This window comes from Salmo salar, chromosome ssa27, assembly GCF_905237065.1.
Source record: "Salmo salar chromosome ssa27, Ssal_v3.1, whole genome shotgun sequence".
NCBI lineage: Eukaryota > Metazoa > Chordata > Actinopteri > Salmoniformes > Salmonidae > Salmo > Salmo salar.
Genome location: NC_059468.1, coordinates 33971470 through 33992251, shown reverse-complemented (window position 1 = coordinate 33992251; position 20782 = coordinate 33971470). Strand labels below are relative to the sequence as shown.

At 44.1% G+C, this 20782-nt stretch overlaps 1 protein-coding gene across 1 annotated transcript in view; it reads right to left on the bottom strand.

The window, feature by feature from the left end:
* Positions 1–278: 278 nt before the first annotated feature.
* The window catches only part of dennd3a (DENN/MADD domain containing 3a), a 32776-nt gene continuing 12272 nt past the window's right edge, over positions 279–20782 (bottom strand). The window contains exons 15-24 of the mRNA XM_014178591.2: positions 19280–19539; positions 18535–18705; positions 7170–7299; positions 6867–6974; positions 3737–3879; positions 3027–3187; positions 2567–2706; positions 2046–2164; positions 1598–1735; positions 279–1068 (exon numbers count right to left, since the gene is read on the bottom strand). Coding sequence (XP_014034066.1) covers positions 874–1068; positions 1598–1735; positions 2046–2164; positions 2567–2706; positions 3027–3187; positions 3737–3879; positions 6867–6974; positions 7170–7299; positions 18535–18705; positions 19280–19539 — 1565 coding nt within the window. The 3' untranslated portion in view covers positions 279–873. The remainder of the gene's footprint in view (positions 1069–1597; positions 1736–2045; positions 2165–2566; positions 2707–3026; positions 3188–3736; positions 3880–6866; positions 6975–7169; positions 7300–18534; positions 18706–19279; positions 19540–20782) is intronic.

Here is a 20782-nt window from a genome sequence, read left to right as displayed (position 1 = left end):
TCACAGTCAAATCGCTATATAGAAATAATGATAAAAGTCCTTGGTTTCAGTCAGTACAATACAAAGAAGTCAAATATCATGACGTGGTTTACAGAGGACAGCTTTGGGATGTCAATTTAAAGCTATTAGATGTTATACTGTCCCCTGGTGGCAAAAGCATATACAGAATACACATGAAACTTCTATTTATGGTGAATATTTCACTTTTTCATTTAAATGTTTGGAAAATAGTTTGTCATGTTACATGCAGAGCCAAATAAATTGAGTCTTCATTCATACATTTTTAATAATACATTTTTAATAACACCAGTAAACAATACAAAAATGTATTATTGTGTATTAAAACATACAAAAAGGTTTATTTACAACAACAACAAAAAACCATATAGATTAAATATTCATATGGTTAGGAATCACTTATCATGCATCTCTACTGTAGTTCCAATATAAAAAGTTAAGGCTCCTCCTTAGAGGTTAATATTAAAAGAAGCAGTTAACACTGCTGAACATAAACAAAGAGGTATTTAACTATAGGTTGGACAAATTAATTTAGTTGTTGTAAGTCTAATGAGCAGCAATACAAAAACCCGATGCAATCATGGGGAAGACCCCTTATTTTGTCTTTGGGTCAGTCATCCATCCACAGGCAGTCTAAAATCACGACAAGTCCATTTCCCAACTGTTCACAATAACCTGGGTTATTAGAGCACCACGTAGCGAAACCTTTTTCAACAGAAAACGAAAAAGAGTGTTTCTTATTGGCCCATGTAGCCATTCTCTGTTTCAGTCCATTTTCTACCGTTTGGTTCCTAATGAACACGACCCTGTTCTGAACCCAAGGCACCAGGGGGCAGTATTGAATTTCCACTCCAGTTACTCCACTTTCCAGATGGCTATCTTCCCATCCTCGCGGGCCGCGCCACTCAGCACATAGCGGTCCTCTGCGGAGCACAGTGCCTGGACACAGTCTGTGTGAGCTACCAGCTCCTTCTCCACAGTGTGTCGCTGGGTATCCACTACGTAGATCTTCCCTCTGGACTTCCCCGAGCTCCGGCCGCCAACCCAGATCTGACAGGACAGGGTAAAAGATGTGGTTTAATGACCAATAAGAGATATCTCTGTTTTTAATAAGACATGTTACATTGACAATGGGCAGCATGTCAGAATGCATTGTGCTATGAATGATCTATTATGCATAACATTTTAAAAAGCTGAAAAGCGGGAAGGGGAACCAAGGCTGATTTGGACCAATGAATACTTTCACATAATAGAATACCTAAATACAGTGCGAACTGTAATTAGTGTATCTAGTAGTCCAGTAGAGTACTCAAGCCCTTTAATGGAAACTACAATAGAGTACTCAAGCCCTTTAATGGAATCTACAGTAGAGTACTCAAACAATGCCCTTTAATGGAAACTACAATAGAGTACTCAAGGAATGCCCTTTAATGGAAACTACAATAGAGTACTCAAGGAATGCCCTTTAATGGAAACTACAGTAGAGTACTCAAGCAATGTGCTTTAATGGAAATGACAGTAGAGTAGAATCGAAGCATTCTAATTATCGGTCAACAATGCAGTCTGCAGATAATCTCACCTGGTTTTTGACCTTGATGAGGCAGGTGACACCTGCACAGTCGGGCAACTGGATCCTCTGGAAGGGCTTGGTGAGCTCCGCGAGGTGCCACACACACAGCTCCCCGACGTCTATACAGGCCGTCCACAGCTGCTCCTTCTGAAACACACAGCACACAACACCAGTCCTTCATCACCCTCATACCATGTCAAAGTAGCACAGACCTCACTGATCACAGTAGGCTATATGTTAAATATGACATACTATGTATACAATACATGCAGGGATGAAACATGACACTGGCCAGCCGGGCTAGCAGGCCACGATTTCCACTAGCCCGGGTAACATTCTGGTCTAAAGTCAGTGCCTTTCAAAAACAACATTTCATCCAGCCTGGTAGGTTCTGAAAAGTACTAGCCTCAGCATGTTTCATTTCTATATTTCTACAGACACATAAACCACGAGTCACCTCCTGGTAGAGCAGGAAGCTGCTAAAGGCAGTGGGGGAGCCACAGAGCTGTTCAGGAAGGGAGATCTTGCGATTCAACGTTCCGTTTTTCCACACCTCCATAATGCAGTCTCTGGCACCTGAATGACGTAGGAGGAATAACAACCACAATTATAACAATCAATCTGTCATATACAGTATTATAAACTGGGTAATTCAAGCCCTGAAAGCTGATTGGCTGACAGCCATGGTATATCAGTGGTATACCACGGGTATGACAAAACATTTATTTTTACTGCTCCAATTACGTTGTTAACCAGTTTATAATAGCAATAATGCACCTCAGGGATTTGTGGTATATGGCCAATATACCACGGCTAAGGGCTGTGTCCAGGTCCTCTGCGTTGTGTTGTGCTTCAGAACAGCCCTTAGCCGTGGTATATTGGTCATATACCACACCTCCTCGGGCCTTATTGCTTAAGTCTAGTATAGCCAGAAGTAATTTTCATCATTTTAAGTACACTATTTTTATGTGTACTTACAGCACCATAGGGTTCCACTGCAGAGCTGAATGGACTGGAGGCGGTCACAGGAGAGCCTGAACTGTTTCCTCACCTGCAGTGTGGACACGTCCCACGCCATCACTGTACCTTCCGCACTGCAGGAGTATACCACCTTGGGGCTGCAACAGGGAATACATACACAGGTAAAGACTAATGTTAGTGATACCACAGAGAAGAATCAGCAGGGCTATGTTCAAGATGGCAAACAGGAGTGTTTCTTATACAAATTCAGATTGTTGCTCCGTGTTTCAGTCCATTTTCTTCCGTTTGGTGCCTAATGAACACAGCCCAGGTATAAATAAAGGATGTCATCCATTGTACTTAGAGCTGGGACTGCTCATTGATGCCTTTATCATAGGCTCCTAAAAAGAAGGCTCTCTCAATGGCTGTGATGCCAGTAGTAGCTGTATGTTTGATGCATGTCATTGTCACACCTCACCTGTATTTCTCGCTGCGCTCCCCTATGGCCAACCCTGTGACCTCACTGCGGTGGTCCGTCAGCTGCTTGTTACAGGACATGCTGCGGGTGCTGATTATGTAAATGACGGAATCCTGAGAGCCAATCCACACCTGCTGCCGGTCCACTCCCAGCATGCAGTTCTGAAGAAAACAACATAAAATAACATTGGGAAGATATGAACCATTATGATGTATAACCCATGTAGCTCAGTAGGTAGAGCATGGCGCTTGCAATGCCAGGGTTGTGGGTTCGATTCCCACGTGGGACCAGTATGAAAATGTATGTACTCACTACTGTAAGTCGCTCTGGATAAGAGTGTCTGGTAAATTAGAAATATGTAAAAAACCAGACAGGCTTTCCAGAAGCTTTTTTAAGCCATGGAAGCAAGCTTGATCACCACTGGCTTTTCTCAGATTTTTTCCAATTAGCAAGTGAATACAAGACTTGGAAGTGTGGTAACATAAGTCTTCAATTTCAGACACCACCAGGGGGCAGCAGAATCCCTTGAGTTATTTTAATTGACACAAACACTAAATATAGTTCAAATGGGTCAAAGCAGAAAGATGACTAACTCCGGTCAGTGAATAACTACTGCTTCGTCATACTTCTATAATTGTCCTTCTCCCTTTGAATTTTCCTTTTCTTTAAAAATAGCCGGTCTCATCCCTGTTCAACGTCCACAGCCTTACCACTCGTGAAGAGCCTATTTGAACTTGGCTTTGTTGCATGGACCAGCTGGCTGCATCAAACACCACCACCTTCCCGTCGCTCAGGGCACACCACAGTTTGGGGTTCCCATCACCCTCGGTGTCGAACGATACGCCCAGCTGGCCTGACAATGTAAACAAACATTTTGATGAAGGCTAGAATGCCTGAATTCACATTTTCTATGTTTTTATTTCTATTGTCCCACAAGCAGAATCTCTATCTCATACTGAACAAATCAATTAGATCCAACTCAAATACAGTAAGGACGTCATGGTTTGACTAGATAGTACCTATACAGTTACGTAAGCAACACCCTGGTGAAGACTGTTCTTTATAATAAATATCTATTTATAATACATCTTCTAGTTTGTTATGAGCAAAGCTGAATATATCTCACACACACACAGACACAGAAAAAGAGTAAACATTCAGTCAACATCTCTCTCATACACACACACACACAGAAGAAATGTAAACATTGACAGTTACCCACAATGCCACGCATATTGAACTTCTGTCAGATATCATTCATGATCTAGTAAGACATCAAACCATATTTTCAAATAGAATCACAAACTGCTCTATTTCCTCTGATGGCGTAACAATTCTTAAAAAAAAAATCATAATAGGAAAAATAAATAAAAAAAAGATGTGTCACATCCTGTGTCACATCCTCCCTTTCATGGGGAGGAGTGATGAACAGAACGGAAAGGAGGAAGGAATATGGACACTGTCCAACGGCACATATTAGTGACCTACATTTAGACCCTGAGAGCAAGGACTTCAATGGTGCTCTGTGCTGAAGCAGCACTGTTACTAATGCCTAGACGGTCATCTCCACGTCCCATACCGTGGCCACTACCATGCCACCTTCTAATTGGATACAGATCAGCGGGAATTGGAACAATCAGCGGGATAGGCCTAGAAAAACACACCACTGTGTGTGAGAGGACCAGGGGAAGGAGGAGGACCACTGTGTGTGAGAGGACCAGGGGAAGGAGGAGGACCACTGTGTGTGAGAGGACCAGGGGAAGGAGGAGGACCACTGTGTGTGAGAGGACCAGGGGAAGGAGGAGGACCACTGTGTGTGAGAGGACCAGGGGAAGGAGGAGGACCACTGTGTGTGAGAGGACCAGGGGAAGGAGGAGGACCACTGTGTGGGAGGAGGACCACTGTGTGTGAGAGGACCAGGGGAAGGAGGAGGACCACTGTGTGCGAGAGGACCAGGGGAAGGAGGAGGACCACTGTGTGTGAGAGGACCAGGGGAAGGAGGAGGACCACTGTGTGTGAGAGGACCAGGGGAAGGAGGAGGACCACTGTGTGTGAGAGGACCAGGGGAAGGAGGAGGACCACTGTGTGTGAGAGGACCAGGGGTGGGAGGAGGACCACTGTGTGTGAGAGGACCAGGGGTGGGAGGAGGACCACTGTGTGGGAGGAGGACCACTGTGTGTGAGAGGACCAGGGGAAGGAGGAGGACCACTGTGTGCGAGAGGACCAGGGGAAGGAGGAGGACCACTGTGTGTGAGAGGACCAGGGGAAGGAGGAGGACCACTGTGTGTGAGAGGACCAGGGGAAGGAGGAGGACCACTGTGTGTGAGAGGACCAGGGGAAGGAGGAGGACCACTGTGTGTGAGAGGACCAGGGGAAGGAGGAGGACCACTGTGTGTGAGAGGACCAGGGGTGGGAGGAGGACCACTGTGTGTGAGAGGACCAGGGGAAGGAGGAGGACCACTGTGTGCGAGAGGACCAGGGGAAGGAGGAGGACCACTGTGTGCGAGAGGACCAGGGGAAGGAGGAGGACCACTGTGTGCGAGAGGACCAGGGGTGGGAGGAGGACCACTGTGTGTGAGAGGACCAGGGGTGGGAGGAGGACCACTGTGTGTGAGAGGACCAGGGGTGGGAGGAGGACCACTGTGTGTGAGAGGACCAGGGGAAGGAGGAGGACCACTGTGTGTGAGAGGACCAGGGGAAGGAGGAGGGATATTGTGTGTGAGAGGACCAGGGGAAGGAGGAGGGATATTGTGTTGGTTCCCTGACGTCACTAGGTTAAGAGGCTCCTTTTAGTTTAGGTGCTGGGAGGATCCTTGCAGACTGGGGTCTGTTTCTTATCTGCCCTAGTCAAAACAGCACGTTGTGAGACGTTCTATTGAGCCTGAGAAAAAAAGAATGCTGATTCAAACGATTGATGTTTGAAACATACGTTTCAGATGTAAAATTGATACAGAAGTCAGACTAAAACACATCTCATTGTGTAATACAAGTCTGTGTAATATAATATAAACGTTTGTGGTTTGAGTAGGAAGAACAATTTCAGTGATTCTATTGTGACTACTGTATGACTACTATCAGTAATCAGTAATAAGGATGAAACTGAGGAACACAACAGGAAGTGGTTGGTGGTGATGCGTTGGGAAAATCTGTGCCTTATTATTTGTTTAAGAGACAGTAAAAAAATCTCGGGAACCAAAACCGACTCTGGCCAAGCCTCCTCCTGTAACGCCACACTGACACCATCACTGTCCTAGCAGCAGCAGAATGCAGCACTGTGACAGACCTGGGTTCAAATAGTACTTGAAATCATTTAAAAATGATTGAGCTTGACTGTTCCAATGTAACCAGTAGAAAAGTCCCAAAAGTTCAAACCCCACCCGCCTGACACTTCAGGCAGATGAAAAAAACGCACAAAGTATTTGAAAGATTTCAAATAGTATTTGAACCCAGGTCTGGAATGTGACATATGTTACTAGGACACAGGCAACATGAGTCTTGTGTGTTGTTGTCACGCAATACCTCGACTACAGAACACATATTTGAGGTGTACTACCATGACAGTCATGATCTGAGGAGCAGTGTCTGAAGGTACGTGGGTTGTCCTAGACTGGGGAGAGTGAACATTTTAGTGGGGTTGAATAGGAAATACCGGCAGCACCTACTTGATCTACCAAGAATACTGCAGGGTGTTTATAGTACTGGGAAATCATTCTACAGATATGTAGCGCTACCAGTTTGTTGAACAGGAACTGAATGGTGTCTGATGTGAGCTCTAGTTTGACGCCCCACGTCATGACGCTCACCTTCCTTTGAGGCTGACAGTGAGCCTTAAGGGTTTACCTGGGGTGTAGAGCAGAACATCCACCGCCTGGGGGCTAGTCAGGTCCAGAGACGGGTTGATCTTGTGTTTCAGGGTCTCTGACGTGGTTTTGGGCACCATCATTGGCACTGCTCAGGATGGACAGACAAGTCATATGTCAAACTTTGAATTGAACATCTCCTGAGAAGCACAATTATTTCATGAACATGCACTTTCTGCTAATAATTTCAATAACATACTGCATAGATTTTTGGTATGTTGATTTTTTTTTTTTTTTTTACCAAGTTTCTTTTAGTCATGCTAAAAGATTAACTTTGGCATACCTTCCAGTTTCATTCTGTCAAAGTGTGCTAACTTGGTTGCAGCAAAAATTGCCTTTTGTGACTGCAGACAGCCAACCACTGCATCCATCAACAGGGCATTGGTCAGAGCCTGCTGCATATACTGGGGGTCCTGAGAGTGAGTGAGTGAGTGAGTGAGTGAGTGAGTGAGTGAGTGAGTGAGTGAGTGAGTGAGTCAGACAGACAGAGACACAAAGAGAGAGACAAAGCGAGAGACAAAGCGAGAGAGAGAGAGACAAAAAAAGACAGAGAGAGAAAGAGAGAGAAAGAGAGAGACAAAGCGAGAGAGACAGACGAGACCGAGAGAGAGACAAAGAGAGTGACAGAGAGTTTTTATCAAAGTATAAAACATTTTTTTTTTTAAATTCAATAAAAAAAAAAAATCATAATTACATTCAACTTATTTCATCAACAAAAAATTGTTTCCCCTCCTCCACAAAACATACCGCTCCTTCATAAGCCCACTTCTCCTCAAACAGCCGAGAAGAACTCAAGAATTCAAAATCCACTTTGACTAATCCTTTAAAACCACATCTTACATCCTGCGCATATCCTGTTTCCTACTCAGAAAAATTGACATCTTAGCTTGTTCCAAAATAACATTTAACAGTTGACATTTTCTTTTCTGTTGCTTACTATATTGAAACCCCCAAATAAAAACAGTGTTATTGAAAATCTTCCCTACCGCTGTAAACATAGTCTAGTATTTCAAAGAGAGGTTTTATCCTCTCACACTCCATAAAACAGTTAAAAATGGTTTCTCTTACATTACAAAAGGGACAACCATCTCCAACATCTGAATTAATGGCAGATACAAAAGCATTAACTGCAATGATGCCATGCAACACCCTCCATTGCATATCACCAGTACCCTTTTGTACCGGTGGCTTGTACTGTGCTCTCCATGCTGGCTTTACCTTGTCATCAAGGTCCAGTTTCACCCTCCAAGGAGTGTCTTTTCTATTTTTCAATGTATCTTAATTTAAAACCTTGACACACCCCCTATATAACTCCTTCCCATTCACCTCTTCCAACCCTCTCAAATCCACTAATAAAGCCTTTCTGTCTGACTGGGATACTCGGTGTAATCCTGGAAATGGGATGTCTTCATCTTGTGCCTTTCTTTAGTAACTCTTGAGCATAATCCACTCCTCTGCTGACAGAGCCTTCCTGCAACTTTCCAGCGTTTGTCCGACCTCCCCCCTCAAATGTTCAGCCCCCCCGTCCTCCATCCATTAATGTGGGCCCAGCCATGTCCATTAACTTCCTTAGGGTGATGATTTTGCCCTTCAGCAGCATCTTGGAGAAATGTGGAAGAGCTTCAGTTGTACAATCCAGTCTTGCCCCGTACACCAGAGGTTCATCCAGCAGCCAATGCACTGACTCAGCCTTAGTGCATCTGGACACCTTCATTATACTCCAAACCCTAAGAAGGCCTCTGTAAAACGGAGGTACTCCATCCCTAGAAATCTGACTACCATCTACCAAAAATAAAGCCTTCTTTAAACCTAATCCCCCTGCCCTACCTGTAATACCAGACCTGCCACCCCTCTCCAAACCACATTTTCTGGTCCATAAAGCAACCTTTGAATAAACTGGAACAGGAAAGCAGCAGCCCTACTAGCAAGATGTACAAGACCTTGTCCCCCTCCTCTTTTGACAAATACAGAACACTTAGTGGAACCCATTAAAATGTATCCCCCAACCACATTAACAACCACCGCCATCTCATCCTCCATTCCACCATTTCAACTCCTCCATTCCAATTTTTTTTTCCATTGTCCCCTCATCCCCTTGGTACACTCCAAGATACTGGAAACCTCTCTTACACCATTCCAGCCCCCCTGGCAAAGCCATGATCCCTCCAGACCATTTCCCAATCTGTAAAGCACAACTTTTTTCCCAATTAACCTTTGCAGAGGATATTCACTTAAACCTATTTATTTATTTATTTTTAATTTCACCTTTATTTAACCAGGTAGGCTAGTTGAGAACAAATTCTCATTTACAACTGCGACCTGGCCAAGATAAAGCAAAGCAGTGCAACAAAAAAACTACGGAGTTACACATAGGATAAACAAACGTACACTCAATAGAAAAATATACATACAGTGTGTGCAAATGGCGTGAGGAGGTAAGGCAATAAATAGGCCGTAGTAGCGAAGTAATTACAATTTAGCAAATTAACACTGAAGTGATAGATGTGCAGATGATGATGTGCAAGTAGAAATACTGGTGTGCAAAAGAGCAAAGAAAGTAAATAAAAACAATATGGTGATGAGGTAGGTAGTTGGATGGGCTATTTACAGATGGGCTATGTATAGCTGCAGCGATCGGTGAGCTGCTCTAACAGCTGATGATTAAAGTTAATGAGGGAGATATAAGTCTACAACTTCAGCGATTTTTGAAATTCGTTCCAGTCATTGGCAGCAGAGAACTGTAAGGAAAGGCGGCCAAAGGAGGTGTTGGCTTTGGGGATGACCAGTGAGATATACCTGCTGGAGCGGGTGCTACGGGTGGGTGTTTGTTATGGTGACCAGTGACGCGAGATAAGGCGGAGCTTTACGTAGCAAAGACTTATAGATGACCTGGAGCCAGTGGGTCTGGCAACGAATATGTAGTGAGGGCCAGCCAACGAGAGCATACAGGTCGCAGTGGTGGGTGGTATATGGGGCTTGGGTGACAAAACGGATAGCACTGTGATAGACTGCATCCAGTTTGCTGAGTAGAGTGTTGGAGGCTATTTTGTAAATGACATCGCCGAAGTCGAGAATCGGTAGGATAGTCAGTTTTACGACGGTATGTTTGGCAGCGTGAGTGAAGGAGGCTTTGTTGCAAAATAGGAAGGAGAGTTTATAGTCTAGCCAGACAACTAGGTGTTTGTAGTTGTCCACATATTGTTGTAGTTGTCCACATAAGTCAGAACGGTCCAGAGTAGTGATGCTAGCCGGGCGGGCAGGTGCAGGCAGCGATCGGTTGGAGAGCATGCATTTAGTTTTACTAGCATTTAAGAGCAGTTGGAGGCCACGGAAGGAGTGTTGTATGGCATTGAAGCTCGTTTGGAGGTTTGTTAACACAGTGTCCAAAGAAGGGCCAGATGTATACAGAATGGTGTCGTCTGCGTAGAGGTGGATCAAGGAATCACCCGCAGCAAGAGCGATATTGATATAAACAAAGAAAAGGGTCAGCCCGAGAATTGAACCCTGTGGTACCCCCATAGAGACTGCCAGAGGTCCAGACAACAGGCCCTCTGATTTGACACACTGAACTCTATCTGAGAAGTAGTTGGTGAACCAGGCGAGGCAGTTATTAGAAAAACCAAGGCTATTGAGTCTGCCGATAAGAATTGATTGACAGAGTCAAAAGCCTTGGCTAGGTCAATGAAGACAGCTGCACAGTACTGTCTTTTATCGATGGCGGTTATGAACTATTAGACTCAAACTATCCACATCCGCTTGACTTTTCACCAAAATAACTACATCAGCATATGCTGAGAGACCAATAGGAGGAATATCCTCTGAAAGGAACACCCCTTCAATGAGACTTCTATTTATTCGTGGCTCTATAGCGATGGCATACAACATTCCAGACAATAAACACCCCTGCCTAATTCCTCTACACACTAAAAGGAGCACTCAAGCCACCGTTAACTTTCAATACACTTTCAATGTCACCCTGATAATGGCAATAAAACCAGAGCTGAAACCAAAAGCCTCCAAAGTGCGCCATAGGTATTGATGTTCAACTCGGTCAAATGCCTTTTCCTGATCAATTGAAATTAGATCAGCATCCAACCCAAAAGCCCTAGAGACGTCCAAAAAGTCCCGAATCAGGGAAATGTTATCCCCTATCTGCCTGCCGGGAACACAGTAGGACTGGTCCGTATGTATGATTTGCCCCATCACCTCCCTCAGCCTGTTGGACAAAGCCTTGGACAGGATCTTATAATCAGTGCACATTAAGGCCACCAGCCTCCAGTTCTTTGGTAGTAGGGTGAGGACAACCCTTCTGCAGCTTATCATTAGTAACCCTCCGGTCAAACTATCGTTAACAACTGCTAGCCAATCCTCTTCCAACATAGCCCAAACATACTTTAAAAAGTCAACAGGAAGCCCATCAATGTCCGGTGCCCTTCCATTTTCCATGCCTTTTAATGCAGTGTATAGCTCCTGCAAAGACAATGATTGCTCCAGTTCAACCTGAGCTTCTGCAGCCACCTGTGGGAGCCCATCAAGTAACTGCTATGTCACCTCTTTGTACTCACACTTGTAGAACTCAGCATAGAACTCTACTGCCCTCTTTCTAATTTCACTTGGGCTAGTGAGCTCCTGTCCAACAGCTGATTTGAGGCAGTGAATAATTATTCTTTGTCCATTCTTTTTCTCTAAACCAAAGAAATATTTGGATGAGGCATCCATTTCAGAGATTCCCTGGAACTTACTTCTCACCAACGCCCCCTGTGCTGTGATACCCAGCAGGTCTGCCAACGCCCCCTGTGCTGTGATACCCAGCAGGTCTGCCAACGCCCCCTGTGCTGTGATACCCAGCAGGTCTGCCAACGCCCCCTGTGCTGTGATACCCAGCAGGTCTGCCAACGCCCCCTGTGCTGTGATACCCAGCAGGTCTGCCAACGCCCCCTGTGCTGTGATACCCAGCAGGTCTGCCAACGCCCCCTGTGCTCTGATACCCAGCCGCGTCTGCCAACGCGGCTTTTTTCAGTGCCTGAATATGGCCTTGATCTCCTATGGTCTCAACTAACGTCAGGAGTTCCATTATTTCAGACTCTGGGGCGTTCATTGATCTGGTGATATTTCTGGTTTCATTCATGGTGTACTGATTACAGGTTGTTGAATGGATTTTCCCTGTATCCCACCAGTGTTGAAGAGATACAAAATTGTCCTTTTCAGACCTCCACCTCTCCCAGAAAAAACGAAAATATTTCCTGAAATGAGCATTACTCAATAAAGTTATATTAAAATGCCAGTATGCACTTGTGGGGTTTGCAGTGTTAATGTCCCCGACCTCTGTTACTAAACAATGATCAGAAAATCCCACTGGGGTTATCACACTGGATTTACAGACCTGAGATTGATGCTCAAAACAATAAAACCTATCTAACCTGGCCAGAGAGATGGTGTTCTCTCTCACATTAGACCATGTGTTCTGTCTCCTACCTCCATGTTGGCTCCAAACATCACACAGTGTTACAATAAAACCTATCTAACCTGGCCAGAGAGATGGTGTTCTCTCTCACATTAGACCATGTGTTCTGTCTCCTACCTCCATGTTGGCTCCAAACATCACACAGTGTTACAATAAAACCTATCTAACCTGGTCAGAGAGATGGTGTTCTCTCTCACATTAGACCATGTGTTCTGTCTCCTACCTCCATGTTGGCTCCAAACATCACACAGTGTTACAATAAAACCTATCTAACCTGGTCAGAGAGATGGTGTTCTCTCTCACATTAGACCATGTGTTCTGTCTCCTACCTCCATGTTGGCTCCAAACATCACACAGTGTTACAATAAAACCTATCTAACCTGGTCAGAGAAATGGTGTTCTCTCTCACATTAGACCATGTGTTCTGTCTCCTACCTCCATGTTGGCTCCAAACATCACACAGTGTTACAATAAAACCTATCTAACCTGACCAGAGAGATGGTGTTCTCTCTCACATTAGACCATGTGTTCTGTCTCCTACCTCCATGTTGGCTCCAAACATCACACAGTGTTACAATAAAACCTATCTAACCTGGTCAGAGAGATGGTGTTCTCTCTCACATTAGACCATGTGTTCTGTCTCCTACCTCCATGTTGGCTCCAAACATCACACAGTGTTACAATAAAACCTATCTAACCTGGTCAGAGAGATGGTGTTCTCTCACATTAGACCATGTGTTCTGTCTCGTGCCTCCATTTTGACTCCGCCAACTATCACATAGTTCATGTGTTACAATAAGGTGGTGTTTTTAAAAAGTCCTTGAGGCTCTATGAGGGTCTCTTTGTGATTTCTATCTAAATAACTGACTGCAGTTAAAATCCCCAGCAAGAAATGAATAATCCTCAGCATTACGTTTCTCAATGGTATTTGATAATGTCTCTAAAAAACATACCCTCTCAACTGCCACTACTGGGGCATGTACATTTATTAAACACATAGTGAAGTTTTCATATCTCTCTGTAACTTTTAATAACCTCCCCTCCACTACCTCTTCAACCTCATATGACAAAGGCAAAAAACCTTTTGAGGACCGGATGGCCACACCTCCACTTTTTGAATTTTTATGACTTCACACCCCTGTCCCCCCCACTCCTGTTGCCACATAACTTCATTTTCCATACTACTGTGTGTTTCCTGTAGAACACTTGTCACTTCCCTTTCCCTTTATTAACAATTTTTTTCCCTGTCTCTCACCCCATTTACGTTTAAAGAAGAAATCTTCAAACTGCCCATGGCTGGGAAAAAAAGTACAGAGTAAGAAACAAACACATCTCTTTACAGGAAGAGACAGAAAACAAATCTCTTTACAGAGTTAAGACTGCGACTGACCTCTTTCATTTCCTTTAGAATATACCTCACTTGTCACTCTCATGACCACTCTTTAGTCTAGCAATTTCTGGGCTTGTCAAACCTCCACCCATTATTTTTGACATCAGAAACTTTGCTGATTTAAAAAAAAAAGTAACTTCCAGGAAGAAAAATACATACATTATAATCCTGCATATATTTCTTCCTTTTTGTCAAATTCAGAAACTGACGAACTTTTTCAATCCCATACCTCCCCAATTCTCTCACTATTTTATTGTGACGCATCAGAGGCCTCCCTCTCACTATCATCCCCAGAAGACAACTCCATCTCTACAACCTGCATTCCAGAAAGTATATTTCATTCGTCATCCCCAAAGCCAACACCCCCTTTGGCCGCCTTTCATTCCAGTTCTCTGCTGCCAATGACTGGAACAAATTGCAAAAATCACTGAAGTTGGAGACTTATATCTCCCTCACTAACTTCAAGCATCGGCTGTCAGAGCAGCTCACCGATCGCTGCAGCTGCATACAGCTCATCTGTAAATAACCCATCCAACCAACTACCTACCTCATCCCCATATTTGTTTTTCCTACTCTTTTGCACACCAGTATTTCTACTTGTACATCCTCATCTGCACATATATCACTCCAGTGTTAATTGCTAAATTGTAATTACTTCGCCACCATTGGCCTATTTATTGCCTTACCTCCTTACTTCATTTGCACACACTGTATACAGATTTTCTATTGTATTAGTGACTGTACGTTTGTTTATCCCATGTGTAACTCTGTGTTGTTGTTTTTGTCGCACTGCTCTGCTTTATCTTGGCCAGGTCGCAGTTGTAAATGAGAACTTGTTCTCAACTGGCCTACCGGTTAAATAAAGGTGAAATATATATTTTTTTAAATCCGCCGACCTTCTCCTTCCTCCTGAACCCTTAGCCTGTTCATCCCTTCTCAGTGGTGCTTTAGCAGCTCTAGCGCTGGTGCAGCTACCAGGCTCTGCACGCTCATTCGCTGGACAATTGAGCACCAAATGTCCCTCTTTTCCACATCCAAAGCATTTCATTGATTGAGTAGAAGCGTAAAACACATAATCAAACCCATCAATCTTGAAACTGAACTATAAATTCAGTTGGTCAGTATCCTTCTTTAAAATCATGTGAACTCGTCTCCTATGAGATATGACATGTTTCAGCAAAGGTGATTTGCATCCAAAAATAACCTTTTTTATTGTAGATACAAGTTGACCATGGCAAGATAACTCTCGCTCCAAAGCTTCATCTCTAGCAAAAGGTGACACGTTAGAAAGTATAACTTTGTTCTCCAGATTCATAAGAGGAAATACCGACGTCTGTGTCCTGCAACACAACACCACTCTCAACTATCGTATTCAGCTTTTCAACAGAATCTAAGAACATCACTACAGCGCTATTCATCCTTGAGGCTGACTTTATGCCATCATACCCAATGATAGCGCTCACTGCTAAACTACATTCTTCCACCGAACAACCTGTCGCAGCAGGAATCTTTATCCCATGCTGCCGACCAAGTTTTTCAAACTCTACACCTCCACGAGTGGCCATTACAACCTGCCCCTCCCACTGGTTGCGCCCTCGAGAGAAACAACCTCAAAGATCCCACCACCCCTACACGTGCTTAGTGATAGTGAGACAATAAACCCTTTAAGCAACTCAACTAATCTATATATTTAATAGAGGTCGACCGATTAAATCGGCATGGCTGATTAAATGGGGCCGATTTCATGTTTTCATAATCGGTAAACGGCATTTTTGGACGCCCATTATGGCCGATTACATTGCACTCCACAAGGAGACTGTGTGGCAGGCTGACCACCTGTTACGCGAGTGCAGCGAAGAGCCAAGATAAATTTATAGCTAGCATTAAACTTATCGTATAAAAAACAATCCATCTTAACATAATCACTAGTTAACTACACATGGTTGATGATATTACTAGTTTAACTAGCTTGTCCTGCGTTGCAAATAATCAATGCGGTGCCTGTTAATTTATAATCGAATCCATGTAACAACTGTTCAGTACACAGACAATCACAATCCTCTGCCTTATTGAAGGCAGAGTAGAAATCAACGGCATGTTGGCACATTTCACTGTCATCCGTGGTTACGTTCCCACCAGGGAGACGAAGGCAGACCATCTGTTTGTGTTGTAATGTCCACTGTCCTAGTGGTTTAAAAAAAAGCGCTTTGAGCATCCATATCATTGAGGGTAGCAAAGCGAGACCTAATCAAGACACCCTTCACTCTTTCATGTAAAAACGACCTCAGTTGATGTCTCTTGTCCTGTAAATTCATGGTTATTCTGAGTGAACAACTTCAATTCAATAGATTTGATGTCCTGTTCAAGGGCCCTGATAGTCTCTTTAACTACTGTTGACAAATAATCGTATTTGGGCCTTCCCAACCTCCCACCATTGTCTCAAGGACTCAAAATCCCCTTTTGTAACCCTCCATTTTTCCCAAAACAACAAAAACCTTTCACAAAACATGACATCATGTAACAATTTTACATTAAAATACCAGTAAGATGATGACCTTCGTGGACGGGACAAATGAATATCAACAGTAACAAAATGGTGATCACAGAAACCCACAGGAGTAATGTCACACCTTCCAACCCTACTACAGTAGTGATCAGATACATACAACCTGTCAAACCTTCCAACCCTACTACAGTAGTGATCAGATACATACAACCTGTCTAACCTTCCAACCCTACTACAGTAGTGATCAGACACATACAACCTGTCTAACCTTCCAACCCTACTACAGTAGTGATCAGACACATACAACCTGTCTAACCTTCCAACCCTACTACAGTAGAGATCAGATACCTGTCTAACCTTCCAACCCTACTACAGTAGTGATCAGATACATACAACCTGTCTAACCTTCCAACCCTACTACAGTAGTGATCAGATACATACAACCTGTCTAACCTTCCAACCCTACTACAGTAGTGATCAGATACATACAACCTGTCTAACCTTCCAACCCTACTACAGTAGTGATCAGATACATACAACCTGTCTAACCTTCCAACCCTACTACAGTAGAGATCAGATACCTGTCTAACCTTCCAACCCTACTACAGTAGTGATCAGACACATACAACCTGTCTAACCTTCCAACCCTACTACAGTAGTGATCAGATACATACAACCTGTCTAACCTTCCAACCCTACTACAGTAGAGATCAGACACATACAACCTGTCTAACCTTCCAACCCTACTACAGTAGTGATCAGATACATACAACCTGTCTAACCTTCCAACCCTACTACAGTAGTGATCAGATACATACAACCTGTCTAACCTTCCAACCCTACTACAGTAGTGATCAGACACATACAACCTGTCTAACCTTCCAACCCTACTACAGTAGTGATCAGACACATACAACCTGTCTAACCTTCCAACCCTACTACAGTAGTGATCAGACACATACAACCTGTCTAACCTTCCAACCCTACTACAGTAGTGATCAGACACATACAACCTGTCTAACCTTCCAACCCTACTACAGTAGTGATCAGACACATACAACCTGTCTAACCTTCCAACCCTACTACAGTAGTGATCAGATAGGTCATACAGCCTGTCTAACCTTCCAACCCTACTACAGTAGTGATCAGATAGGTTAGACAGGTTGTATCTTCCAACCCTACTACAGTAGTGATCAGATACCTGTCTAACCTTCCAACCCTACTACAGTATTGCTCAGATACATACAACCTGTCTAACCTTGCTGCACCGACACCACCTTCATTAACTTTCAACCATGTGTACTGCCTAACTTTTTCATTTCTTACTCTCCACACATCAGAAAGCTCAAACTCATTTAGTAGACCAGACAGGCAAGTGGCTGACCGCAGGTGAGGTTCTTCAGCAGTGTGGTCAACAGTAAAATCCACCGTACAGTTCCAGTCCCCCCCTAAAACCATACACCCCTCTTGGTCACACTGTCTTCAGGTTTCCTTGATTTTATCAAATACTGCAATACGCCCTGTACCCTCATTAGGAGCATAAACATAACATCCGCCTTGACCAATAAAACCCGACCCTTGACAATCTCTGTTGTAGATACCAGTCACCCAATAGCCTGAGGAAAACAAAACGGCCAACTCAGCACTGAAATTAGTACCATGACTGAGTATATGCTGCCCCTCCCACCACATACCCCAGTCAACCTCATTAGCCTCATCACTATGTTTCCTGAAGAAGTCAACCTCAGTAGCCGTACCCTCAACACGGACAACTTGTTCCTCAGAAACAGGTACTTGTGACTGCTCTACCACTGTCGGCCCACCTCTCCCTACATCAGTGGGCCCAGGCGTTACGAGGACGACCTCTCCCCACCCTCCGCCTTCTCCCTTTTCAGGCAAGCATGTCGCTTATGGCCAACATCCCCACACTCAAAACACCATTGACTACCCGTACTAGCATAAGCCATATACAGTCTGTTGTCATACTTGACTTTAAACGATAACTCCAAAGTCTGTTTTTGGACTCACCGGAGCAAACACCTGTCGCCGAAAAGACATAACCTGTTTCAAAGCTCTCCTTCCTCCCAAAGTGTTCATTTGTTCACTTCTATTCACTCATTTGAAAGGAAATGACTGGTAGAATTAAAATTGTAGAAACTCCCACTAGCCCATGTCTCCACCAATCCAATGCTTAGATTTGTGGGAAAAATATGATATTATTGGGACACACCCAGAGACAGGGATTAACAGAAAGTTTAAAGTCACATTTTGACATTTTGACATCCTACCTTGTGGTCGTCGGCCATCTTCCGTCCGGCCCACATCTCCTTAACCATGAGGTGCCAGAGGTCAACCTCTGACTTCAGGTTGACCTCAAACGTCTCTTTCCTCAGAGTGGTCTTGATCTTCAGAGAGGGGATCCTCAGCAGCAGGAAGGGAGCCGAGGAGATCTTCACCTCCTGAGGTACAACAGCCAACTGGTTATCCACAATTCACTACCTTTTATTTTAGCAGGGAGTCCCTTTGAGCCCTGCAACTCAACAACTTACACAACCACTAGGCAGGTCCCAGGTGACTTTGTGCTGTATAGCTAACTGCTACGGTTGTAAAGACCACTGATCTGGGACCAGGCTTATTTTGTTCACCTAACACCAACTTTGACTCATTCATATTTCTAATAGAATACTTGGTAACACTTTGTATAACAGCACATAAAGCCGTGTATCTATAGTGTCTCATGATGCGCCCACAGTGCATTGTAACACTAGCTATAAGCAAGCATAACATTAATAGTTATGATAACGGTACATGACTTACACTGTGTTAGGGACTAGATCCCGTCATTTACATTAGCTGTATAATAAAGCATAGATTACCCATCTATAACCACATCAAACATTACTTTGTTTGTCTATTTTATAGCTTAATGTATTCACATTGTAATCTCTATCAAAAAAGTCTAGTATCATGAATGATATATGGTATATCACAGAAAGTGTAGTAGGAACGTAGGAGCGGAAGGTCGTAACTCACCTCAATGTCTCTGAACTTGGTGACCTCCACGTACCCGGGTCGTCCTACGGTCAGCAGGAACAGCCGTCTCTGGGTCATGGCGATCTTGCCCACGCCGTGGCTGGTCTTGACCGAAGAGGACAGCTTGAAGACACACTCGTGAGCCTCCAGGTGCTCCAGGACTGAGGCCGGCAGGGCCACTTCCTGAGCCTCGGCCTCAGTCTCCTTCCAGAAGGTGTAGAACACCCGGAAGAGCTCTGGGTCCACCTGTTTTTGCTGGCCTGCAGGGGGGCGATAGAGGGACAGTTTATTACTGTATTTCACAATGATTTCATAACGTTGTCTCTGGCGGGATTCTAGGTTTTCCACTCAAAACAAAAGGCAATAGGTGTGCAAGCATGGAACAGAGAAGCTAGCAGGGTTGGGGAAGGAGTTACAGGAACAATATTACACAGCCTTGTTTTGGTTGGCTGGTGGAGCAAGTCCATGGTGTGTGGGTTCACTGGGGCAAGAGACTAAACACACACTCCACGTGCACAGTATGACTCCTACTAAACACACACTCCACGTGCACAGTATGACTCCTACTAAACACACACTCCACGTGCACAGTATGACTCCTACTAAACACACACTCCACGTGCACAGTATGACTCCTACTAAACACACACTCCACGTGCACAGTATGACTCCTACATGAAGAGGTACAAAACACACATTTCTACAAGGCAACTCACAGTTCAATGGACCATTGTACGATAGAGCAGATTCAGAGTCCTGTTTGGAACACAGCCAATAGAACAAATAGGCTGAATTCTATTTTGACATTCAAAACCCAAGACTTCAAGTGAGGAAGTGAAGGAAATGATTAACCAGACTTCAGCATTGAAGGCATGCTACAGTATGTGAGGGTGTGTTTGAAGCTGCACACAGGTTGGGAACCAAACACTAATCTTGAAAGTAAATCAGCTTTAAGACCTGAGGGGGATAGCTTATTAAGCCGAAAAACAAAGGCCAAAGCAGCACACACACACACACACACACACACACACACACACACACACACACACACACACACACACACACACACACACACACACACACACACACACACACACACACACACACACACACACACACACACACACACACACACACACACACACACACACACACACACACACACACACACACACACCAGGGCTGGAGATGGGCACAGCACACTCTGCAGCCAGGCAGGGCATCATGCTATGCTTACCCTCCAGACTGGAATCAAGGTAAAATACTGACAGGAAAGAGTTCTTCACCGCAGGGTCACCACCTTGACAACCCAAGCCGCTCTAACAACATTCTAATAGGGTGGGGGGGTAAGATTCAGTGGTGGAAAAAGTACCCAACTGTCAAGCTTGAGTAAAAGTAAAGATACCTTAATAGAAAATGACTCAAGTAAAAATGAAAGTCACCCAGTAAAATACTACTTGAGTAAAAGTCTAAAAGTATTTGGTTTTAAAATATACTTAAGTA